This window comes from Corythoichthys intestinalis, chromosome 6 (assembly GCF_030265065.1).
Source record: "Corythoichthys intestinalis isolate RoL2023-P3 chromosome 6, ASM3026506v1, whole genome shotgun sequence".
NCBI lineage: Eukaryota > Metazoa > Chordata > Actinopteri > Syngnathiformes > Syngnathidae > Corythoichthys > Corythoichthys intestinalis.
This window is the reverse complement of record NC_080400.1, coordinates 5,779,903-5,807,054: the sequence shown is the minus strand read 5'-3', so window position 1 is coordinate 5,807,054 and position 27,152 is coordinate 5,779,903. Positions and strand designations below refer to the sequence as shown.

Sequence of the window (27,152 nt, the reverse complement as noted above, 5' to 3'; positions counted from 1 at the left end):
GGGGTTTGTACTTTTGCCAATTTGCAACTACACTTTAGGAATTGGGGATCGTGTTGTCGCAGTTTGCATTCGTGCTTTTTTCTTTTGCAAAGCGTTTGCAATTGGGGTATGTGCTTTTTTTCTATTTGCAAAGTGAATGGACTTTACATTTCGCCTGACATTTCTCTGTCACAGTAGTTTGGAGAGGGGAACGCATGTCCTTCAGCAGCATGCTTAGATTTGAAAACGATAGCAGTGCAAATGAAACTTTTTACAGCACAAGCAAGCGCAAACGTAGCACAAACGATAAAAATCATTGTTATATAAATTTGCGTCTGATGTGGGGCCAACTTCACAAAGGTGCTGAATTGAAGAAGACAACTTCAATAAACTCCTCTTCTTTGCACAAGACATGTTCTTGGTCAGCACGTCATCAGCAAGGCTGAAAATATCTCAAATATATAAAATTTAAAAACTAATAAATGTATAAAAGTGAACAGCTTGAAAAAGCATTCGAAAGTGATGTGTTATATAACATTTATGTCGCACTGCTGTTGCCATAGTTGTGCGCTCCCTGTTGTGGTATTACGGTAAAAAGAAACCTAAGTGATGAGTCGTGTGCACATGTGAGTAGAAGCACACTGAATAAGGAAGTGTTTGGTGGTCTCGGCCTTAAATGTACATACATTGAGGATAGGGCTGTCAAATGATCAAAGGTTTTAATAGAGTTAATTACAGCTTAAAAATGAATCGTAATTAATCGCAATTCAAACCATCTATAAAATATGCCATATTTTTCTGTAAATTATTGTTGGAATGGAAAGATAAGACAAGATGGATACATACATTCAACACACGGTACAGATTTACTGTATTTATTTATTATAACAAATTAACAAGATGGCATTAACATTATTAACATTCTGTTAAAGCGGTCCATGGATAGAAAGACTTGTAGTTCTTAAAAGATAAATGTTAGTACAAGTTATAGAAATTTTATATTAAAACCCCTCTTAATGTTTTCGTTTTAATAAAATTTATAAAATTTTCAATCAAAAAATAAACTAGTAGCCTGCCATTGTTGATGTCAATAATTACATAATGCTCATGGGTGCTTACTCCCATAAAATCAGTCGCACCCAAGCGCCAGCAGAGGGCAGCAAAACTCCCAAAAACTAAAGTAACAAGTTGGCATTGCAATGTGTTGTCATTTTAATCTGTTTGAGGGGGGCATGTGCGTTAATTGCGTCAAATATGTTAACGTGATTAATTTAAAAAATTAATTACTGCCCGTTATCGCGATAATTTTGACAGCCCTAATTAAAACCCCTCTTAATGTTTTCGTTTTAATAAAATTTATAAAATTTTCAATCAAAAAATAAACTAGTAGCCTGCCATTGTTGATGTCAATAATTACATAATGCTCATGGGTGCTTACTCCCATAAAATCAGTCGCACCCAAGCGCCAGCAGAGGGCAGCAAAACTCCCAAAAACTAAAGTAACAAGTTGGCATTGCAATGTGTTGTCATTTTAATCTGTTTGAGGGGGGCATGTGCATTAATTGCGTCAAATATGTTAACGTGATTAATTTAAAAAATTAATTACTGCCCGTTAACGTGATAATTTTGACAGCCCTAGTTAAAACCCCTCTTAATGTTTTCGTTTTAATAAAATTTGTAAAATTTCCAATCAAAAAATAAACTAGTAGCCTGCCATTGTTGATGTCAATAATTACACAATGCTCATGGGTGCTTAAGCCCATAAAATCAGTCGCACCCAAGCGCCAGCAAAGGGCAGCAAAACTCCAAAAAACACAAGTAACAAGTTGGCATTACACTGTGTTGACATTTTAATCTGTTTGAGGGGGGCATGTGCGTTAATTGCGTCAAATATGTTAACGTGATTAATTTAAAAAATTAATTACCGCCCGTTAACGCGATAATTTTGACAGCCCTAATTGAGGAAGTACATAACATATTCCATGATGGGTTTTGATGGAGAAAAAAAATGAAATTCGGTCCGAAATACCCACCTGCGGCTTCACCGTTTTTGCCCCGACCCGCTTGCTGCTCCGCCTCGGGCGCTTTGCCTCCGACGCCATTGAGGGCGTCGGGGCTTCCGCATGTCTTCTGAGGTGACAAGGGAGGGCTGTCCTTGGCAGGCGCGGCTCCTCCACCCTGCCGGTCCTTGAGTTTTTTCTGGAGGCGCTCGTAAGTTTTGCTCGTTCGGTCGTCCCTATGGACGAACGCCGGGCGTCCATGCTGGGGGTGGGAATCTGCAGAGACTGAACGCCGAAGAAACGGCATGTGACAGACGATCGGCGGGCGGGATTTGACGTTTTCGAGCGGCATCTCACCCTGCTCTGAGTAAATGTGAGCCGGGTGATATTGGGAGATGTACTGCGAGCTCATGTCGCCCACGCCTCCCGCCATGCCCGTGTAAAGGTGAGGGGGCGGCGGCATCATGGCCGGGTGTGGGATGAAGGCGGGCAGGTGCGCGTGGGGAGGCGGCGGCGGGTGGTGGAGAGGCGAGTGGCCTCCTGGGTGGAACTCCGGTTGCTGAGGCAACACCAAAACGCGACGCACACCGTTCTCTTCGATGATCTGAAAGGACAGCGCCGCGAGTCACAAAACAGACGAGTCAAACCTTAAAAGTTCAAGGAACGATGCGGCTCTTTGTGACTCATAAATAAAAGGCCACGCGGCAGAGACAGAAAGAACACAATGACTGTTAACTGAGTTTCGCACCTAATCTGAGGATTTTAAAATGATGTACTGCACGGTCAACAGACTGACAATGTTTTTTGGTGATACAACATTCTGCGCATCTTGAAAAATCAGCCAAAGTACCAACAAACCAGACAGGCTTTACGAAAAGGACCCGGCAGATTTTTACGTCTTTTTTTTTTTTTTTTTTTTTTTTTTTAAATAGGGCGTCATTTGGACGTAACAGAGTGGACACTAACAGTTAGTTAGCAAAGTTAGCCCTCAGTCTAGCTTTGCTAGCATAATAGCTAACATGACTATTGATACTTGATGAGAACTGTTTAATTTTACAAATAAACCCTTCTCAACGATTCAATTTCTTTGATATATAGCTTTAACAGATTAGACATTTTATGATAAACCACACTGAATGTTAGAGGTGGGAATCTTGGGGCACGTCACAATCTGATTACGATTCAGAGTCCCCCCCCTTAATAGCTGCTTTTAATGTTTCGTACATTAGACACTAAAATAGTACAAAAAAACTCTCAGGCTTAACTACTATTTCGGTATCAATTTAACAGTTCAAAACAGTAAATAAAATACTCAGTCAAGTCCCCATTTTGTATCAGCAGCTTTAAACTACATACAATTAATTTAATGTTGTGAATCAACTGTTAAAGTTGTTAAAATTGCTCCCGCTAGTCCAGGGGTCGGCAACCCAAAATGTTGAAAGAGCCATATTGGACCAAAAAAAAACATGTTCCTGGAGCCTTAAAAAAATAAAAGCCTTAGACAAGCCTAATAATGAAGGCAACAAATGGTGTGTGTATCTGTATTTGCTACAGTGCCCTCCATAATTATTGGCACCCCTGAAAAAGATGTGTTTTTTAGCTTCTAATATTTTTTTTTAATTCAAATAATATGAGACCTTAATGGAAAAAAAGAGAAAAATCCAACCTTCAATACAAGAGCATTCATTCAGTGGGGAAAAAATCCCACATTAGTAAAAAATTATTTGACATCAAATAATGTGCGTCACAATTATTAGCACCACTGGTGTTAATACTTTGTACAACCCCCTTTTGCCAACAAAACAAGGTCTGGGGACTGAGATGGCCATCGGAGGAGCTTGATTTTGTGTCTGGTGAACCATTTCTGTGAAGATTTGGCCATATGTTTAGGGTCATTGTCTTGCTGAAAGACCCAGTGACGATCCATCTTCAGCTTTCGGGCAGAGAGCAACAGATTTTGATTTCAAATGTCCTGGTATTTCAAAGCATTCATGATGCCATGCACCCTAACAAGGTTCCCAGGGCCTTTGGAAGCGAAACAGCCCCACAGCATCACTGACCCACCCCCATACTTCACAGTGGGTATGAGGTGCTTTTCAGCATGTGCATCTTTCGTGGCACGCCAGACCCACTTAGAGTGTTTGTTGCTCTTACAGTGGGGCGAATGAGTATTTAGTCAGCCACTAATTGTGAAAGTTCTTCCACTTGAATATATTAGAGAGGCCTGAAATTGTCAACATGGGTAAATCTCAACCAAGAGAGAGAGTGTGGGGAAAAAAACAAACAGAAAATCACATTGTTTGATTTTTAAAGAATTTATTTGCAAATCATGGTGGAAAATAAGTATTTGGTCAATACCAAAAGTTCATCTTAATACTTTGGTATGTACCTTTTGTTGGCAATAACAGAGGCCAAACGTTTTCTGTAACTCTTCACAAGCTTTTCACACACTGTTGCTGGTATTTTGGCCCATTCCTCCATGCAGATCTCCTCTAGAACTCGCTGTCGTTGGGCAACACGGACTTTGAACTCCTTTCACATATTTTCTATGGGGTTGAGATCTGGAGACTGGCTAGGCCACTCCAGGACCTATAAGTGCTTTTTACGAAGCCACTCCTTCGTTGCCCTGGCTGTGTGTTTGGGATCATTGTCTTGCTGAAAGACCCAGCCACGTCTCATCTTCAATGCCCTTGCTGATGGAAGGAGGTCTTCACTCAAAATATCTCGATACATGGCCCCATTCATTCTTTCCTTTACACAGATCAGGCGTCCTGGTCCCTTTGCAGAAAAACAGCTCCAAAGCATGATGTTTCCACCCCCATGCTTCACAGTGGGTATGATGTTCTTCGGATGCAATTCAGTATTCTTTCTCCTCCAAACACGAGAACCTGTGTTTCGACCAAAAAGTTCTATTTTGGTTTCATCTGATTACAACACATTCTCCCAGTCCTCTTCTGGATCATCCAAATGCTCTCTAGCAAACCGCAGACGGACCTGGATGTGTACTTTCTTCAGCAGGGGGACACGTCTTGCAGTGCAGGATTTGAGTCCCTGGCGGCGCATTGTGTTACTGATAGTAGCCTTTGTTACTGTGGTCCCAGCTCTCAGTAGGTCATTCACTAGGTCCCCCCGTGTGTTTCTGGGATTTTTGCTCACCGTTCTTGTTATCATTTTGACGCCACGGGGTGAGATCTTGCATGGAGCCCCAGATCGAGGGAGATTATCAGTGGTCTTGTATGTCTTCCATTTTCTAATAATTGCTCCCACAGTTGATTTCTTTACACCAAGCATTTTAACTATTGCAGATTCAGTCTTCCCAGCCTGGTGCAGGTCTACAATTTTGTCTCTGGTGTCCTTCGACAGCTCTTTGGCCATAGTGGAGTTTGGAGTGTGACTGACTGAAGTTGTGGACAGGTGTCTTTTATACCGATAATGAGGTAAAACAGGTGCCATTAATACAGGTAACGAGTGGAGCCTCGTTAGACCTCGTTAGAAGAAATTAGACCTCTGACAGCCAGAAATCTTGCTTGTTTGTAGGTGACCAAATACTTATTTTCCACTCTAATTTGGAAATGCATTCTTTAAAAATCAAAGTGATTTTCTGTTTTATTTTACACATTCTGTCTCTCATGGTTGAGGTTTACCCATGTTGACAATTAAAGGCCTCTCTAATCTTTTCAAGAAGGAGAACTTGCACAATTGGCGGTTGACTAAATACTTATGTGCCCCACTTTTTTTACGTAACATAAATGCTAACTGCTTTGTTTTTCAACCAAGGTTCGACACTGTTTTACGTCCATATCTATAAAGAATTCAAGGATTTAAGCATTTATTCACAAAAATTTTCAACAGAAAAAAACTCTGTTTCCACTCGGTCGGCTTGAACAGAGGTGGGCCTTCCTATTAATCAGCCCTGCACCCAATGTCCCGTCAATTTCATCATAAACTCCATGTATGGATGTCTGTGAATCATTCTTGAATCTTCAGCGGCCGAATCGTGAATAATCTAAGAATCGGAAATTTCACACACCTTTACTGAACGTGCTTCATAAAATTGCCTAATTGGATTTTTAAAGGAGTTAAAAAATAAAATTGTTTCCTACAATTGAATTTTACTGGTGAAGAATGATGTCATTAATAAATGGGAAATTTTCTTAAAAGGACACAAACACAACTTAACATTGGACAGTGACACTGACACTATTTAAAATAAAATATATTTTAATTTTAAAAACAACACAAGATTATTTATCCAGGACATTAAAGTCATAACAACTATTTTGGAATTTCTTTGACTTGTACGAGTTATTTTCCAGACTGTGAATGAAAAACACCAAGCAAATTCTATAAACAACCTTTTACCAGAATTCAGTTCAATTTCAAAAATACAATTTAGGATACCCAATAATTTACAATTGATAGTCCACAAAAAATAACTTCAATGAGTATTTGTCCAACTTGAAATTCAGCTTCATTTATACTGTGGACACAAATCGCAAGCTAATTGAAAAAAATGACCTACAGGAGGCTTACCTGTGAAATGTATCCAGGAGGCACATAGATTGGAGGCACTGAACCGTTTGGAGACATCATGGGAACCTGAGCAGGACCTTCAGAAAAGCCATGGGGGAAAAAAAAATCCAAACATATCAACAAAGACAAGCCTTGTCCACATCATAAAAGCAAAAAAATAAAATAAAATAAACCCATAAATAAAAAGATAATAATTTGTATTTCTTCTATATTATGTTTTTTAATCGTACTAATTTATTTTTAATTACAGCATTTTCTGGACTATAAATCTCACTCTTTTTTTTTTTTTTTTTATAGTTTGGACTTATACTCAGATGCGACTGTTTCCCCACTCCCACACACACTCAGACAGCCTGTTGTGTTTATACTGGACTGTCTCAGAAAATTAGAATACACAATATTCTAATTTTTTGAGACAGTCCTGTGTATATATACAGGACTGTCTCAGGAAATTAGAATACACAATATTCTAATTTCCTGAGACAGTCAGGAAATTAGAATACACAATATTCTAATTTCCTGAGACAGTCAGGAAATTAGAATATTGTGTATTCTAATTTCCTGAGACAGTCCTGTATATATACACAGGACTGTCTCAAAAAATTAGAATATTGTGTATTCTAATTTTCTGAGACAGTCCAGTATATTATATATAGAGTGACAAGCAGAAGTATTTGCACCCCTTGTGATTTTGCAAGTTCACCCACTTAGAAAATAGGTAGAGGTCTGAAATTTCAATCATAGATGCATTTCCACTCATAAACACAAAATCTGGAGAAAAAAAAATCCAGAAATAACATAGTATGATTTTTTTAAAATAATTGATTTGTAATTTACTGGGGATCATTTGCCATGTTTACATGGAGCCAAATATTCCAATTACAATCGGTTTAGATGTTCAAAGCGAATAAATGTGTTCCATATAAACACCTCATTCGGAATGAACAGGCCCAAACCGAATGGAATTTCATTCCGATTCACAGGGGTGGAATATTCCTTTTCCCAAACCGATTAGAAGTAAAATTATATCATGTAAACAGGGAAGCGGAATGGTGTCTGGTTGCGTTCTTTCTGCGCATGCTCCGTACTGAGGTGGTGTAAGTAACGTCACTTGGAACATGGCTTAAGATACGATGTTGGAAATTGTAGCACAGTTTTCAGTGCTAGTCCTAGCGATGTCAGGAAATTCCGAAATTACTTTAATCCAGAACCTCGGCAGAGTTGTTGTCTCAAATGTACGTTTAATGTCGCCGTGATTTGCAATCTCTACAAGCTGATATTCCTGTTGCACAGACATCCTCCAATCACTCGGTTTATTCACATACGGGTCACTAATCCACTCCTTCTCAGTTCGTGGGTCTTTAAGTGATTGGGAAGTAGCATAGATTTTGTTTTCTTCAAGGTTGTAGGCTCATCTTCTGGCTCGTCAGGTTCCCTTTTCCCCGTAAAAAATCTGTCCAAAGACGTCTGTTTTTCAGTCATTGTAGTGTGGGGGCTAATTATTTCCGGAAACAAATGTGATGGGCGACGACCTAGGTCATACGTTATTATCGAGGCCAAGCGCACATAGATATACAAAACAAGATGTACTGCAAACAGTCCTATCAATGCTTTTCTATGACGACCTCCTATCCTGTAGTTGTATATCTAAAGTAGACAGGGATATTGGTGTGTTAAGTGGCACAGGCCAAAGTCAATCGGCCAGAATGCAGTCGTAAATAAATTATCATTATTTCTGCGCGGCCCGGTACCAAATGCGCCACGCCCGATCGTTGGGGACCCCTGACTTAGAGGATATTTTTGTCATTTTTCATATTTCTCATGTCGCGTTTTGGTAGCATGACTAGAACGTGACAACACAAGAATGATGGTATCGGTGACTGAGTACTACCATGCCGATGCTGCGCAGTATTTATTCTTCAAGCTTGAGATACCAACCCAATATGGTTAATAAATTATTTATTATTTCTGCAAAGCCCGGTACCAAATCGTTGGGGACCACAGCTATAGAACACCTGTGGAGAGATCCGAAAATGGCACCCTTCAAATCTCAGACCTGGGGCAGTTGGCCAAAGAACAATGGTCTAAAATTCCAGCAAAGCATTGTAAGAAACCCATTGAAGGATCCCAGAAGCGGTTGTTCGCAGTTATTTTGTCTTAAGGTTGTGCAACCAAAGATTAGGCTGAGGGTACCAATACTTTTGTCCAGCCCATTTTTGGAGTTTTGTGTAAAATGATAATGCTTTAATTTTTTTCCTCCTCTCTTTTGTGTTTTTTCATTGCAAGCAAAATAAATAAAGATATTACTACCAAAGCATTTGTAATTGCAATCATTTTCTGGGAGAAAATTAGCATTATTTGACTGAATTGCAGGGGTGCCAATACTTTTGGCTAGAAGTGCAATCCAACTGCTACCAAGGGCAAAAGCAGAGAGCTTTCAAAAGACACCAGAGAAAAAAAAAATGTTGAGCTTCACAAAGCTGGAAAAGGCTATGGGACAATTGGAAAGCTGCTCGGTGAGAATAAATCAACAGTTGCAGCTTACGGTAAGTGTTTTCAAACAGGCAATTTCATAAGAACGCATTTCATTCATCCCAGTTTTTACTCGGCTCACTCGTTGAGTGAGCGGAATCTCTCAGACAGATTACGTGACGTTGACAACGGCCGACAGCGTGGGCTGAACCTGTCTCGACCAGGTCAAACGGCTACTCATCTCGGTTCGGTGTCAGTCTGCACTTTTGTAGAGGAGGACTGATGGTTATTTCTTTCTTGCACTCTACAGCCACGTCAGCAGAGCCAATGTTCCAGTTGATTTAGGGGGAAGGGAGGGATGTGGTCCTTTCTATCTGATCTCTGTCAAAGTTGTGCGTCACTGATGAAAAGCAAGCACCTCCCACACCTTATCTTAGCTCATTGGCTGCCATTGAGGTTGATAGACTAACCAGATCTGCTCTAAAAATGATTCGTTGTTACATTAACCACGCTGTTACTTTGGCATACTACCAGTTTTAAAAAAAAAAAAAAAAAAAAAAAAAAAAACGGATACTAAGGAGTAAGCCTGTCGCAATATGCAATAATTCCATTTATCGCGCGATAAATAAAAATGAAGGCGGTAATTTTTCCGCTGCGATTTATCGCCTCACGTCCACGTGTGTGCGCAGCAGACGTGCTGTAAAAGTTTGGATTCCTCGTTACCAACTGTGCAAAATGCATCTTCGTTCCAGGTCCTGCAAAAACTAGCGCCGGAGCCAATCGTTCCCATTATATCCTATTGTTCAACGTATACCGGCCGCGTCAGTGCTCCGGAGTGACTGTTGACCATCTATGGCGCGCCAGTGTTGTTGACGTGTGGGTGCTCCCGTCAGGAGTGACATTTCACGCGTGGCGGCTATTTTTCGGCTCAACACCGGATATTTACAACGAAGTCCGCCAAAACATTGTTACCGACTTGGCTGCTACGAACAACCTCGCTTTGACAACGAACAGCTGAATGAAATTAAAAGCGCTGTGCTTCAAACTCATCCTGTTTATGAAAGTCGATTGTCATATGCTGGTATGTGTATATGCAGTAATGGGCAGACGTGAATTTAGCGGTGCTTGCTAACTTTTTTTAATGCGTGCACACACTAGATATCATGAAATGGCAAACTAGATGTGCTATGTCCCATGCCATTGGCTACGTGAGCCCAGAGTGATTATGGGACACGTAGTCCATATACCGGTACTACATCGATGAATTCTAAACTGTCATGACTGAATGGAAGTTAAGAAGGCCAAATTAATCCATACCAGTGACTATAGATAATGTTGCAAATATTGTTAATTGAGAACGTGACACAGATGGATTCGGACCACAAATAGGATGTCTTGCTCATATAGTAAACCTAGCTGCTAAGAGAGTTGTAGCAATCAAGTGTGCCCTGCCTCACTTTACAAACAGTAAAGATTGTTCTCAGCACTTTTATGCAAAATTTTTTCAGATCAGTAAGAAGCACATAAATATCATGCACTAAAATGCATGTTTATATGATGGCAATTTAATTTTGCTCGTTAGCAAAAAATAAAATAAAAAAAAAATAATAATAAAAAATTTAAAAACGCCAAAAAGAACTAAACAAAAATAATTTTTTTTACAGAGCATTAAATGTATTGAATCAGATCGAAAATCGTGTCCCCCGTATCAAAAATCGTACCGAACCATGACTTTAACTGTATCGTTGCATCCCTATGGAACACCATTGCAGAAGCTATGACGGGAAAAGATGAAAAGTTTTCATTTGCCTAAATGCTTAAGTTATTAAGTGCAAATTTTTTATTTTATTTTTTTTTTAAACGCATTTATTCTGTGTTTCTGTGCGGTATCAATATTGTTGAGTTTTGCTTAAGAGGTATGGTCTATTGTTTTTAGCTGTTATTTCTTAAAAAGTATTTTTGAATTTAAGAGTAAATATTATATATACGTTTAAATGGGTGTACTTGATCTATTAATATATACTGTACGCACGGTGTTACTGTAAATTGGTTAAAAAAAATTGAGGGGGGGGGGGCGCAATAATATCGCATATCGCAATAATTTATGAGAATAATATCGCACACTAAAATTTGTTATCGCGACAGGCCCACTAAGGAGACACACAACAACAACCAGTGTTTTAAGTATTAATATGTGATCAATGTACTGTCGTCACTATACTAAAACTAGGAATGAGAACCTCTTTGTACCTCACGATAGGATTTGCGATACAAAGCTCACGATAACGATGACCTGACGATATGGCGATACAACCATTCTCGATAAATTGGTCAGGAAATCATTCTAGGATATTCTCAAACAACTAATAAACAGGAAAAAAAAAAAAGCTTCTGCTGTGAATTGGAATGAGTTTATCACTTGTAGACGTCAGTAGCAGCCAATGAGGTAATTTTACATATGCGGATTTTATGGGGGGCCAGGCCCTCTGGTGTCCGAAAAGTGTCATTGCATGTAATTGACTTTCGAATATATGTAAAAGTTGAAAAGCAATAAAGCTGCAACAAAAATTAAATGAACAAAAACATTTTTATAATGGGTCAAAATTATTTTTCGAGCACCTTAGACGGTCATTTGCTTTGCATGTAATTAAAAAAAACTTTTATTTTATTTTATTTATTTTTTTAAAAATATTTTTAAAAATGATTTTTTTCTTTGACCGAAAATATTTTTTTTGATTGAAGCAACTTTTTGGGGGGATTCAATGATTTAGACCAGGGGTGTCCAAACTTTTTGCAAATGGGGCCAGATTTGGTGTGGTAAAAATGTGGGGGGCCGACCTTGGCTGACGTTCTTTACATAGAACAATATATTTAAGCAAATTTTAGCAAGCCATTCCTTGTGTCACATTTGCTTTATTATTATTTTTAATTAATAATTTCAACAATCTCGCAACTAGCCTTTGTGGCGTTCTCTTTCGAGTCTTGGGCTCTTGTGAAATACTGCTGCTGTAAAATTAAACTAGCTTTGGCTTGCTTCAATTTCTCGCTACGTATCTTCCCTTGTTGTACATGTCAGCGTGTCTTGTTTGGTAATATCGCCTCAAATTGAACTCTTTAAAAACAATGACCGTCTCTTTGCAAATGAGGCAGAAACAGTTGTTGTGTATTTTAGTGAAGAAATAGTCCAATTTCCACCTATCCTTGAAGCGTCGGCCGTCGCAGTCAACTTTTTTTGTTGTTGATTGTCGCCATTTTAGAAAATTGGGAGTAAAGAGTCCCACGGGGGTAATGTTACTTAGAGTGCTGCTGCCTTTTAATGGGTAAATGAGGAGCAGCATTTAGTGTGTAAGCGACTTCATATGCTGGTAGCAGTACTGCTGACCAATTTATTAAGTGTGTGTGCGGGCCAGACGTTATTGATTTTATGACAGGGGCTGGGGGCCGGATTAAATTTGACCGCATTTGGCCCCCGGGCCGGACTTTGGACATGTCTGATTTAGACACAAATGTCCTAATCATAATATGGCCCAAACACAAAAAGGATTGCTTCAAAGAAAACTTTTTCAATGAAAAATTGTGTTCAAATGCAAAAATTTCAATCACACATATTTTTTCGCATTCAAAAACTTTTTCTATGATTGAAATTTTTCTTTTTTTGATTGAAGTGATTTTCTTTTTTAAAATCCATTTATTTTTGAAGCAAATTATTTTTTCATTGAATAATATAGACACAAAAGTCCTCGCCAAAATGTGGCCCAAAAACACATTAACATTACCTCAATGAAAAAAGTTGCTTCAATAAAAAAAAAAAAAAAGACTTCAATAATAAAAATAAATAAATAAATAAAGACACAAATCTACCTCCATATGGCTCTACCCAGGGGATACAATTTTTGACTGGGGTAACTACATTGGCACGACACCGGCAGGCGTAGCATATTCAATGGGTGACAATCTTGGCGAAAAGTATAGCTGTCCGTAGCAGCCTGATTTAGAATTCCCCTCAAGAATGATGGGGGGAAAAAACACTCTGTCAACTTATGATTGTAAATATTCTTGTAAGTTAATTTAACTGCTGACACTACGTTTCGGGGTCATCAACATGTTGTGCCCCCACCGCCCCAAAAGTCAAACTCCGCCTATGTAATTTTGGGCCATTTAAGGTCATTTAACTGTTGATTTTCAGTTACTTCCTGTTGATTTTGGGGTATTTTATGGGTCACTTCCTGTTCATTTTGTGTTACAGACTTAGGAATCACCCAAATGAATAGGCAGTGACTCAAACTCAACAGGAAATGACCTGTAAATGAACGGCAAGTGACCTGTAAATGCCCTGAAAATCTGACAGAATGACTGTGAATGCTCTGGTTTCGAATGAACGAACGTTCCCAGTAGAGATGTCCCGATCGATCGGGATCACGTCATTTTCAAAGTATCGGAATCTGCAAAAAAAAATATCGGCCATGCCTTTTTTAAAAATATAATATAATTTTTTTAATAAATAGTTTTCTAATTGTATTTAATGTTAAAGACATAATATGTTACACTCATCCAGAGTCTTTAGTTTAGGCTTAAGGTAGGGTTATCAAATGTATCCCGATAACGGCGGTAATTAATTTTTTAAAAAATGTATCACGTTAAAATATTTAACGCAATTCATGCATGCACTGCACAATCCACTCACGCATTGTCGCGCTCAATCTGTAATGTCGCCGTTTTACCTATACAGAGAGATAAAAGGCAGCGTAAAATGAGTAGAGTGAATTTTGGCAGCCTTTGAACCTTTTTTTAATTGGCTAAAGCCTGACAATCACTCTTCCCACGATTAGAAATATCATGGGAAGCAATGTGGGGAAGCAAGGTAGCAATTGATCTTTTTCTTAACACCTCATGTTATTTCCCAACGCAGAGAACATATATCAATTGGTGGCACTACGCACAGTCATGGTTCCACTTCCCATCATGCATTTGGGCATGGCTACAGTATCATTTATTGAAAGCTCAAAAAAATACACTAGATGGCAATATTTTGTCTCAATATACAAAGTCACAGGTCTTTCTATCCGTGGATCCCTCGCACAGAAAGAATGTTAATAATGTAAATGCCATCTTGAGGATTTATTGTCATAATAAACAAATACAGTACTGATGTACTGTATGTTGAATGTATATATTCGTCCGAGTTTTATTCATTTCTTTCTTAATGCATTGCCAAAATGTATATGATCGGGAAAAATTATCGGGAATGATTGGAATTGAATCGGGAGCAAAAAAAAGCAATCAGATCGGGAAATATCGGGATCGGCAGATACTCAAACTAAAACGATCGGATCGGGAGCAAAAAAAACATGATCGGAACAACCCTAGTTCCCAGTCTAAGGCTACGTTCATACTACAGGTCTTAATTAGGGCTGTCAAAATTATCCATTTCCTGTTGAGTTGGAGTAACTGCCTATTCATTTGGGTGATTCCCAGGCCACTTCCTGTTCTGTAACTCAAAATAAACAGGAAGTGACCTGTAAAATACCCTAAAATCAAAAGGAAGTAACTGAAAATCAACAGGTAAATGACCTTAAATATCCAAAAATGACCTCATTGCCCGGCATTGGCTGCCATAGACGTCCAATCCGTTTGAAGTGGGAGGGTGGCAGCGAATGAACATTCATTCGCTGCCACCCTCCCACTTCAAACGGATTGGACGTCTACTAGTGATAAACTCATTCCAATTCACAGCAGAAGCTTGTTTTTCTGTTTATTAATTACTTGTAGAATATTCTAGAATGTTTTCCTGACCAATGTATCATTAATCATTGTATCGCCATATCGTCAGATCATCGTTATCGTGAGCTTTGTATTGCAAATCGTTTCGTATCGTGAGGTACTAAGAGGTTCCCACTCCTACTCCTCGCCAACTAAACATAGCCAGGAAAACACTGCGGGTTTCTCGGGTCGTTTTTTTCCTCCCCCGCGTATCGACGGGTCTCCGGGAGAATGAGTCACGGAAGCCGCGAATCCTCAGAATCAAGGCCGGGGGAAAGTAGCCGGCGTGCAAATAACGGACTGATGCGGCAAATGTGATGTTTGCGGGGACAATTACGTGAAGAGTGTCTTACGAGTGTGCTTTCATCGAAAATGGCTGCGACCCTGACAACCCTCGCCATCTCATTAGTGCCTTGAAATACAACAAGTAACTGTAGAACAGGGGTGTCAAACGTACGGCCCCCTGGTTTTAAATCAGCCTATCTGTAGGTTTAATTTTTTTCTCCTCACTGGTTTGCGGGCAAGCGGCGCCCCAATCCCAGGCCTGAAGTGTTTGCCACCGCTGTTCCATGTGCCGTTTTGCATTTTTATGAGATGTAGCGGCATGTCAATTAACTCCCGTCTGCTAGAGTCAATGTAAGCAGCTGCTCTCGCTTCGAACTGTCATTCAGTTCATTATTACAGGCTGCCCTTCTGAGACTCTGAACCCTCAGCACCTTCCTTAGCAAAGATTAAAAATGCAGAGAGACAAAGAAAATGAGTAAAGCCCACGATGCCAGAATTTTCCACCCACTTAACTCGCAGTAGTCAACAAGTAACACGACCTCGGAATGATTATAAAAAGGCACGCTGCCATCTTTTGTTGAAGAGATTTTGTCTGAATTTAAGTGAGTTTATCACAAGAAGATGTTCAATCCATTTGAACTCATTCACTCCCAGCCATTTTCACCGGAGCAAGGCTCTTCGCTCCCGGCCGTTTTACTGGATTTTGACTGATTTTGCAAGGCCCACAGAAAATTCTGTTCTATTGCTATATAAACATGGAACCCACCAAAAGAAAGATTAGACTCTCTTCTTTCAGCAGAAAAAAATAGTTAGTCCATTTTGTTTCCATTCTTTAGAAATCTGATGAAAAAAACTGAGAAATTGAGCTTTTTGTGAAAGCATACATTTCAAACATAACTTTGACTTTAACACAGCTATTTTTTTGCTTTAGTGAAATCCCAAACATCTGAATAATGCTTTTCAGCATGCGCATCTTTCGTGGCACGCCAGACCCACTTAGAGTGTTTGTTGCCAAAAAGCTCAATCTTGGTCTCATCTGACCAAACCACACGGTCCCAGTTGAGGCCCCAATACCGCTTGGCGAACTCCAGATGTTTGCGTTTATGATTGTGAGTGAGGAAAGGTTTTCTCCATGCATGCCTCCCAAACAGCTTGTTGGCGTGTAGACAGCACCTCATACCCAATGTGAAGTATGGGGGTGGGTCAGTGATGCTGTGGAGCTGTTTTACTTCCAAAGGCCCTGGGAACCTTGTAAGGGTGCATGGCATCAGGAATGCTTTGAAATACCAAGACATTTGAAATCAAAATCTGTTGCCCTCTGCCCGAAAGTGAAGCGTCACTGGGTCTTTCAGCAAGACAATGACCCCAAACATATGGCCAGATCTACACAGAAATGGTTCACCAGACACAAAATCAAGCTCCTCCCATGGCCATCTCAGTCCCCAGACCTCAACCCCATTGAAAACCTGTGGGGTGAGCTGAAGAGGAGAGTACAGAGGAGAGGACCGAGGTCTCTGGATGATTTAGAGAGATTCTGCGATCCCTCTTTCTGCCTTTTCCCATCTTGTGAAACATTATAGGAGAAGATTGGGTGCTGTTTTGTTGGCAAAAGGGCGTTGTACAAAGTATTAACACCAGGGGTGCTAATAATTGTGACACACATTATTTGATGTCAAATAATTATTTCTTTATGTGGGATTTTTCCCCCACTGAATAAAGGCACTTGTATTGAAGGTTGGATTTTTCTCTTTTTTCCCCATTAAGGCCCCATATTATTTAGAAAATATATATATATATATTAGAAGCTAAAAAACACATAATTATTATAAATAAAACTGTAGAAGTGCTGGCTGTTTCGTTACCTGTCGGCTTTGTTTCGAGTTTTTTCGCGTTGTGCTGTAATTCCAAGTGCTTCCTTGTTGAATTGGATGTCGAGTTTTTAGCGGTCGACAGTCTTTCTGAGCCAGCGCAGAGTTTGCAACGCACGGAGATATTTTTGTCCTCTTTACTGGACGGATATGTGAAGTAATGGCTGTATCTCCAGTTAGCAAATGCAGCCGTTTGTTGTATCTCTCCGGCTCCTTTACGGTTAGCATCCTGATAGGTAGCCACTAGCCAGGCTATGTTGTTGACCGCCGTGGCAGACGGTGCGCGCACAGGCAGCACGGTAATACACGTGACCCGTTTTTTTCCCCCCGGATGAGAAAACGTGAGATGTGATGTCACTCCCAAACTCAAGCGCAGTATTTTCTTTTCAAATGCTCTTCGTACATGATTACAATATTCTTCATTCTACATACAGTATGAGGCAACAACAAAATAGTAATGCACAGGCACCGAGGAAACTAATTTTAATCAGATTGCTGGCTTGGAAAAATGAACGCGTTAGATTGCTCGTTACTGAAAGAAAGTAATCAGATTACAACACTGGTTGTTGGTAACAAGGAATCCGAACTTTTAACAGCATAAAAATGATGGCGGTACTTTTTCTGCCGCAATTTGCGTGCGGCAGAAAAAGTACCGCCAACATTTTTATTTATCGTGCGATAAATGAAATTATTGCATATTGCGACTTGCCTGGCACGGCCAGACTGTTCTCCCTGTGTTTTTCAAACACTGAGAGAATAATCTGGGACCCAGCCCATTAACGGCCTCTCGAGCAAGTACAAAATCAATCGACAAATCAGATTCGTTTATTTGCGTGACGTGTTCTTAACGAGCAACGTCACTCTTCCGCGTCGGAAGTCGTCTCCACAACAACACCGATGGCGAACAGGAGAGCCGAGAATATGTTCCAATCCACGGTAAAATCAGTTTTAAATTACCAAAAACACATTGACACAAGTCAACAGTCTGTCTCGTGCTAGCCATGTTGAATAAACTCCGCTCTCCTCGTTTGTTTACTTCCGCGCGCGCAAGTCCCTCGTCCCGCCCGTCGCTGATTGGTCCACCCCGCTGTCTGTTTGCTGTGGCTTGCTCCGCCCTGGAAATTTTATCTGCTTAAAGGTGGCCAGACTCAATAGCCGGAACAGCGGTGAGTCTGGAGTACCAGGCTATGTTGCGACAGGCTTAGGTTTAACGGTACACAAAAATCTCGGTTCGGTACGTACCTCTGTTTTGAGGTCACGGTTCGGTTCATTTTCGGTACAGTACAAAAACAAAATGCAAAATATAAATGTGCTAGTTGTTTATTACGCACCTTTCAACAATAGGAACATTAGCCTATAAAAAGCTAGAATTCTGCTCAAAAAGTCTTCGGGTATTCGGGTAAACACATTCCAATTCACAGCAGAAGCTTGTTTTTCTGTTTATTAGTTGTTTGTAGAATATCCTAGAATGATTTCCTGACCAATGTATCGTTAATCGTTGTATCGCCATATCGTCAGATCGTTATCGTGAGCTTTGTTTCGCAAATCGTATCTTATCGTGAGGTACCAAGAGGTTCCCACTCCTACTTTTGTGTCACATTTCTATTGTCTCAAACCACAATACGGGATTGTGACCTTGAGTGTTGTGATTTCGATACCTGTATTGTTAGAGCCTTAACGCGTAGTAGTGTTCCACTTGCGACAATATGGCTGTCCTTTGCCAATTGCAGACTACGGCGGATCCACACAAAGCGAAGCGATCCAACCCGAGCGCACGCTCTTCCTGCGACGCAAGCGGTGAGTCATCCTTCTACTGGCGTCACAGAGATGAGTGCACCCCGTGACAGAGAGCGCTTCGTAGCACCCCGCTGATCTACAGTAGGTTATGTGGCACCTCTTCAGCTCTTTTTGTTTTTTTTTCTTCCCTGCTCAACCCCTATTAGGCCACATTATGCCGCTCGTAATGGGCGGACAATGCGCCGGGCGAGGTGTACATTTTTTTGATTTAGCCACGTCATTTCACATCACTGCCTCGGCTCCTTTGTCATCCAAACCTGGCGTACCGGAGCCTGTTATACGGGATTTTGCTCTCATCTTTAGTCATTTGTGTGACAAAACACAAGATGAAATAGCATCGAGTGTTAACAACAAGACACTAGGCAGCACGCAGTAGATTATATCACCAATGTTATGTTTCACCCGCGTTTACAGCATGACTGAGCAAAGTAGAGGCCTTGGGGCACGATACCTTCTTTAACCTCTTTATGCCTGAATTTCTATTTAACAAATATGAATTAAAAAGCATTTTGGGGCTGTTGGGGGTATATAAAGTGGGGCAAATAAGTATTTAGTCAACCACCAATCGTGCAAGTTCTCCTACTCTCTGTAGTTCTCCTACAATCTCCCTCGATCTGGGGCTCCATGCAAGATCTCACCCCGTGGCGTCAAAATGATAAGACCGGTGAGCAAAAATCCCAGAACCACACCGGACCGAGTGAATGACCTACAGAGAGCTGGGACCGCAGTAACAAAGGATACTATAGTAACACAATCCGCCGCCAGGGACTCAAATCCTGCACTGCCAGAAGTGTCCCCCTGCTGAAGAAAGTACAAGTCCAGCCCAGTCTGCAGTTCGCTAGAGAGCATTTGAATGATCCAGAAGAGGACTGGGAGAATGTGTTATGGTCAGAGGAAACTAAAATACAACTTTTTGGTAGAAACACAGGTTCGTGTTTCGAGGAGAAAGAATACAGAATTGCATGCGAAGAACACCATACCCGCTGTGAAGCATGGGGGTGGAAACATGATGTGTTGGGGCTGAATTACTGCAAAGGGACCAGGACGACTGATCTGTGTAAAGGAAAGAATGAATGGGGCCATATATCGAGAGATTTTGAGTGAGAATCTTCCATCTTTAAAAATCAAACAATGTGATTTTCTGGGGGTTTTTCCCCCCACATTCTATCTCTAATGGTTGAGGTTTACCCATGTTGACAATTACAGGCCTATTTTCAAGTGGGAGAACTTGCACAATCAGTGGTTGACTAAATACTTATTTGCCCCACTGTATAAGCACAAGAAAATGATTAAGGCGGTAAGAGCTAATTGATTAAACCAATTACCGTAATTTTCGCACTATAAGGTGCACCTGACTATAAGCCGCCTCCCACCAAATTTGACATGAAAACAGCATTTGTTGATAGATAAGCCACACTGGACTATAGGCCGCAGATGTTCTCACTAGGGGTGTGACAAAATATTGAAATGGTGATATATCGTGATACTTTGTATTAGGCCTGAACGATATTGGAAAAAACAATTGCAGCGATTTTTGGGGGGTTTGCGATATATTGCAATACTATATTGCGATATTTTAAAAAAATATACATATATATTTTTTTTTTTTTAAAGAAATTTTTACTAGATGACTTGAATAGCTGTTTGGAAAGACTTTGGATGACTCATCATGACCACAATGTACAGTATTACATCGTTTTTCGTGGTTAATAACCGCAACAAGTAAAAAACCGCGAAGTAGCTCATTATGATATCTACTGTAACATTATGTGGATGTACTTTGTAGCAGCTTTTCGGCAGCAGTCAGGTATGTTGTTGTGTTTTTTTTTATCTCGTGGCATGAGTTGAGCTAGAGCCGTGAGTTGAGCATTGGCATTACCCGAGGGGCCGGGTAATGAGAAGCATGATGTTTAGCTACTCTCGCTCCGTTCCTCATTGTCTCGAAGACCGCGCGGCGCACTGAGTGTGTTGTACTTCCACTTTACTTGGCATATTTCAATAATCGGAATTTGGATGTTTGTGAATCGTTCTCGAATCTTCCACGGCCGAATCGCGAATAATCTAAGAATCGGAAATTTTGCACACCTCTAATATATATATATATATATATATATATATATATATGTATATAGATGTCCCGATCCGACATTTGGATCGGATCGGGCGCCGATATGGGCAAAAAAAAGCGCATCGGTATCGGATCAGCCGACACGGAAAAATTCTGATCCAGACTTCCGATCCAGTTTTTTTTTTTTTTTTTTTTTTGAAACTCCGGTCCGGGTTTTCCAGCGCACCGATTTACATAATCCATTCCAGTTTTTGCTTCGGTTTCCCTAAAATCCGGTCCATTACCGTCTCCCAATTTACCGAAAGACTTTATCGGTAAAAATGTCAGTGTGTGGGATCATTTCACCTTAAAGGACGACAAAGACGAAGAGGCAGAGTGCAACATATGCCACAATAAAGTCAAGCGTGGTGGTAAAGCTGTAAGAAGTTTTAATACAACCAACCTAATCAAGCATTTAGCTAAATACCACCACAATCAATATGAGGAGTATGTTAAGAAAACCAAAGACAAAAAGAAAGGTCCTACGCAACTAACACTGGCAGAAACGTTTGCTATGCGTGACAAACTGGCATTCGACAGTCCCAAAGCCCAGGGAATAACAAGAGTCATTGCCGAAGAATTCATTCTGGATGACGGGCCATTATCTCTCGTGAGTAAAGACGCACCATCCAACACTTGCACCACGGTACAACATGCCCAGCCTTCATTTCATCCTTGAGCGATTCGGCCGTGGAAGATTCGTGAACGTTTCACAAACATCCAAATTCCGATTATTGAAATATGTCAAGTAAAGCGGAACTAATACACAGCCCATGTTTTTTTCCTCTTCGTTGGGCATTTTATGGCTGGTCTGACTTAGTCCGAAAAATACCGTACATAATGTTGCTTTAACCCCTTGATGCTTAGGTTGACGCTTCATGTTTTTTACTATTTATGCCTCTAGTTGCTAATTGGCGTCATAAATAGAATACATTCATATAGTTGTATCATCTAATGCATTTTAATAGCAATTGTCATTTATTTTACAATGAATTCAAAAATGAAATACAATTCTAAAATTTAAATATTTAGGGGGGAAATATCAAAAATTTTAAAAAAAGGAACATTTGATTACTATATTCCCTCTTTGTATTTCTTTTAGGGCTGTCAAACGATTAAAATTTTTAATCGAGTTAATCACAGCTTAAAAATTAATTAATCGTAATTCATCACAATTCAAACCGTCTATAACATATGCCATATTTTTCTGTAAATTTTTGTTGGAATGGAAAGACTGATATATACATTCAGCATACTGTACATAAGTACTGTATTTGTTTATTATAACAATAAATCAGCAAGATGGCATTCACATCAACATTCTGTTAAAGCGATCCATGGATAGAAAGACTTGCAGTTCTTAAAAGATAAATGTTAGTACAAGTTATAGAAATTTTATATTAAAACCTCTCTGTTTTCTTTTAACAATATTTGTAAAATGTTCAAATCAAAATGTAACCTAGTAGCTCGCCATTGTTGATGTCAATAATTACACAATGCTCATTGTGCTGAAACCCATAAAATCAGTCGCACCCAAGCGCCAGCAGAGGGCAACAAAACAAAAACAAAAAAACAAGTAACAAGTAGAAATGACACTGCTGTCATTTTAATCTGTTTGAGCGGGGCATGTGCGTTAATTGCGTCAAATATTTTAACGGGATTAATTAAAAAAATTAATTACCGCCCGTTAACGCAATAATTTTGACAGCCCTAATTTTTGTTTCTTATCTATTAGTTAACCCCTTGATGCTTTTTTTTTTTTTTTAATATTGATGCCCCGTTACACAGAATCTTATTTTTTTTATCATTCCTTTTTATCATTTTATTAACTTGTACTTGTTATTTTTGATATATTTTTATAAACGTTCTCAACTTGAAAGCCAACACCCAATTTTTTAAAAAATCTATTTTTTTTTTTTTTTTTTTTTTTTTTTAAATTTTAGGATTTTTCAAATTTTTTGTTGTATTTTCAATTAAATTTTCTATATTTAGATTTTTTAATGCACTACACTTAAGCATTCCTCCAATACACTGTTTATTAATACATTGACTGCCACTGTTGGCGGTAGACGTCTGGATTGGACGTCTACTAGTGATAAACACGTTTCATTCATCACTTCATACAAACAGAGTACATAACATTCATTGAAGATCAATCATAGATCAACATAGATTATTCCAGATAAACTTGCTCACCTGTGATACACTGAAACTGACCATCCTCTCGTCGAATAGTGAAGGCTTCACCTGGGTTTACTTGCACCAGGATCACCTGTTGGGCAAAGCAAAAACACTTGTCTGACTTCAAAAGGCACAAAAATTGAGCGCTAAAATTGAAAGGCAGCAAAATAAAGTAGCAAATGAGAGGATGTGGGAATTCCATACAAAGCGATCACCTCTTTAACAAAAGACTCCTCATTAACATGGATGGATGGATGGATGGAAAATAGTACAAGAATAAGTTGTATTATTACGTCGGGCTATAGTCGATATCATGTATGTGGCGGAAAACACAGACAAGACTGAAAAAGCAGTTTCTGCTCTTGCACCCCTCTTTAAAATAAACTGCTGTATCTTAAGACAAAACAACTGTTGTGTTTGATAGAACAATATGTCTATATGCTGCCAGAGCAGATTCATGGCACATGAAGCCCCCAAACTATTTTTAATTTGTCTGTTTTATCCTGAAAACACCTGATTACAGACGTCACGCAACCGCTTTTGTTTCAATTCAGCCATAAAACGAAGGTAATTAAATATATATATTATTGAAAATGTCTCTCGTTTTTAGCTTAGAATAATTCATTGATGTCTCATATTTTTATTTTATTTTTATTTTTTTTTAATAAACCAAAACACTTAAAAAATATATTTACTAACATATTTTAAACTTTTAAACAAATTATGTCACAATGAAAAAAATGGCATCTGTAAAAAAAAAGTCATGGATATCGACCTCATAACTATCGCTTAATTGTATTTTTTTGTTACTGTCGCATTTTCTCCGATATGTTAGATGATAAATAATTGATCCAAACAAAAAAAAGTTGGGGGGGGGGGGAGACGTTTAAAAGGGTAAATATATGAAAAAGAAAATCTCGACCAAAGAGCTGTCGAAGGACACCAGAGACAAAATTGTAGACCTGCACCAGGCTTGGAAAACTGAATCTGCAATAGGTAAAACGCTTGGTGTAAAGAAATCAACTGTGGGAGCAATTATTAGAAAATGGAAGACATACAAGACCACTGATCATTTGGATGATCCAGAAGAGGACTGGAAGAATGTTTTATGGTAAGATGAAACCAAAATAGAACTTTTTGGTAGAAACACAGGTTCTCGTGTTTGGAGGAGAAAGAATAGTGAATTCGAAGAACACCATTCCCACTGTGAAGCATGGGGGTGGGAATATCATGCTTCGGGGCTATTTTTCTGCAAACGGACCAGGACGACTGATCTGTGTAAAGGAAAGAATGTATGGGGCCATGCATCAGTATTCTTTCTGCTCCAAACATAAGAACCTGTGTTTTTACCAAAAAAATCTATTTTGGTTTCATCTGATCATAACACATTCTCCCAGTCCTCTCTGGATCATCCAAATGCTTTCTCGCGAACCGCAGACGGGCCTGGATGTGCACTGGCTTCAGCAGGGGGACACGTCAGGCAGTTGCCCTTCGTCCTTTGTTGCCCTGGCTGTGTTTGGGATCATTGTCATGCTGAAAGACCCAGCCACGTCTCATCTTCAATGCCCTTGCTGATGGAAGGAGATATTCACTCAAAATCTCTCGATACATGGCCCCATTTATTCTTTCCTTTACACAGATCAGTCGTCCCGGTCCCTTTGCAGAAAAACAGCCCCAAAGCATGATGTTTCCACCCCCATGCTTCACACTGGGTATGGTGTTCATCGGATGCAATTCAGTATTCTCTCTCCTCCAACACCTGTGTTTCTACCAAAAGGTTCTATTTTGGTTTCACCTGACCATAACACATTCTCCCAGTCCTCTCTGGATCATCCAAATGCTTTCTAGCGAACCGCAGACGGGCCTGGACGTGTACTGGCTTCAGCAGGGGGACACGTCTGGCAGTGGAGGATTTGAGTCCCTGGCAGCACATTGTGTTACTGATAGTAGCCTTTGTTACTGTGGTTCCAGCTATCTGTAAGTCATTGACTAGGTCCCCCCGTGTGGTTCCGGAATTTTTGCTCACCGTCCTTGTTACCATTTTGACGCCACGGGGTGAGATCTTGCATGGGAGATTATCAGTGGCCTTGTATATCTTCCATATTCTAATAATTGCTCCCATGGTTGATTTCTTTACACCAAGCGTTTTACCTATTGCAGATTCAGTCTTCCAATTTTGTCTCTGGTGTCCTTCGGCAGGTCTTTGGTCTTGGCCATAGTGGAGTTTGGAGTGTGACTGACTGAGCTTGTGGACAGGTGTCTTTTATACCGATAATGAGTTAAAACAGGTGCCATTAATACAGGTAACGAGTGGAGCCTCGTTACACCTGGTTAGAAGACGTTAGACCTCTTTGACAGCCAGAAATCTTGCTTGTTTGTAGGTGACCAAATACTTATTTTCCACTGTAATTTGGACATAAATTCTTTGAAAATCAAATAATGTGGTTTTCTGTTTTTTTTCCCCCACATTCTGTCTCTCATGGTTGAGGTTTACTCATGTTGACAATTACAGGCCTCTCCAATCCTTTCAAGTAGGAGAACTTGCACAATTGGTGGTTGACTAAATACTTCTTTGCCCCACTGTATGTTTTTGAAAAATAAATATCCTGTTAATGGAATATAAATATATATATATGTACATTTGTATATGTATATATATTTATACTAGGGCTGTCAAACGATTAAAATTTTTAATCGAGTTAATTACAGCTTAAAAATTAATAAATCGGAATTAATCGCAATTCAAACCATCTATAAAATATGCCATATTTTTCGGTAAATTATATATATATTCTGTAAAACAAATTGTTGGAATGGAAAGATAAGACAAGATGGATATATACATTCAACATACGGTACATAAGGGCTGTAGTGGGCATTTCACTCTACTGTCATTTAAATCTGTCTATGCTGTCCTCACTCCGAAGCGTCTACTTTTTCCAAAGCTAGACAGCTAGTGAACGACGCCTTAATAATGAGACTTCTTCCTTTTTCATCTGATTTATTAATAAAATGGCCTCAAACCATAGTCCTCTTTAGACCGTAGTGAAACTACAAAAAAAAAGTACACAAGCATTGCATTAGCAACAACGTTAGCTTAGCACGCTATACAGGTTCACTAAACAAACAAAAAGCGTCTCATACAAAAAGTATAACATTTCGCTTACTAACATAATATGTACATTCTTTACAACAACCATACTTACGGACAAATCTTGTCCAAGGATCATATAAGCACAACATTAAAACGTAGGCGTCAGCCCGAGACGTCGTGCGGCCATATTGAACTGGCAAGAAAGCAATAAACCATGTCGCAAAGCGACCACAAGAGTTCGCTGTTAGACAGCACAAAAAAACCTTGCTGTAAAACTTACCAAAAGGCAGAATACTGTCTGAACGGGACATGTGCGTTAATTGCGTCAAATATTTTAACGTGATTAATTAAAAAAAATTAATAACCGCGCGTTAACGGGATAATTTTGACAGCCCTAATTTATACATATTAAATCCAGATACCTCAAAGTAACAAATTTAAGAGCTGTACAGAGCAATACAGTGATATTGTGAAACTGTGACCGGCACATGCCTAACTGCCACCTTCCCACTTCAAATGGAGTGGACGTCCACGAGTGATAATCGCCGTCAATGACAGTGAGTGACACAAAAAAAAAAATGAAGTCACAAACAGTCAAAAGACGAATATGTACCGCTAATCCTGTCTACTCTCACAATGTCCCAAAAGCCAAACTCCAGCCTGGATCGGTCGCCGGTAAATCACGGCGCACCAAAAGACAACCACTCTTTCCCCTCCACAAACAAACGTTGTGCTAAATCCCTTTTTAAAGTCTCCTGAAACGTCCCAAGGTAGTCTTTCTCTTCAGTTTTTTCTTTTTATTACCTCGCTCTTGCGGAAGACATTGTCATAAAAGCGACAGTCCCCCAGCACGTGGCCTTGGCTGTCGTGCCGCTCGGGAATCATCAGCACCTCCATCGCCGACACCGCTTCCCATTCATGTGTTCGACCGCCGCTCGCGGGCTAACACGCACGCCGTCTCTCGTAGCTTCAAACACACCCACGCGGCGAGGCGGGGGCTTAAAGGGGAGGTGGGTGAGCGACTAAGGGAGGTCTAATTGAGTCAAAGTGTGCGGGCGCGTCACAGTCAGGTGGTA

General features: G+C 39.8%; 1 protein-coding gene across 5 annotated transcripts in view; it reads right to left on the bottom strand.

Moving 5' to 3' along the window:
- Positions 1-27,152, bottom strand: part of fndc3a (fibronectin type III domain containing 3A) — a 159,973-nt gene that overhangs the window by 61,916 nt on the left and 70,905 nt on the right. For all 5 annotated transcript variants that reach the window (XM_057838462.1, XM_057838461.1, XM_057838464.1 and 2 more), the window contains 4 exons: positions 22,998-23,073; positions 6,513-6,589; positions 2,337-2,583; positions 2,013-2,264 (listed from right to left, as the gene is read on the bottom strand). In XM_057838462.1, the coding sequence (XP_057694445.1) occupies positions 2,013-2,264; positions 2,337-2,583; positions 6,513-6,589; positions 22,998-23,073 (652 nt within the window). The remainder of the gene's footprint in view (positions 1-2,012; positions 2,265-2,336; positions 2,584-6,512; positions 6,590-22,997; positions 23,074-27,152) is intronic.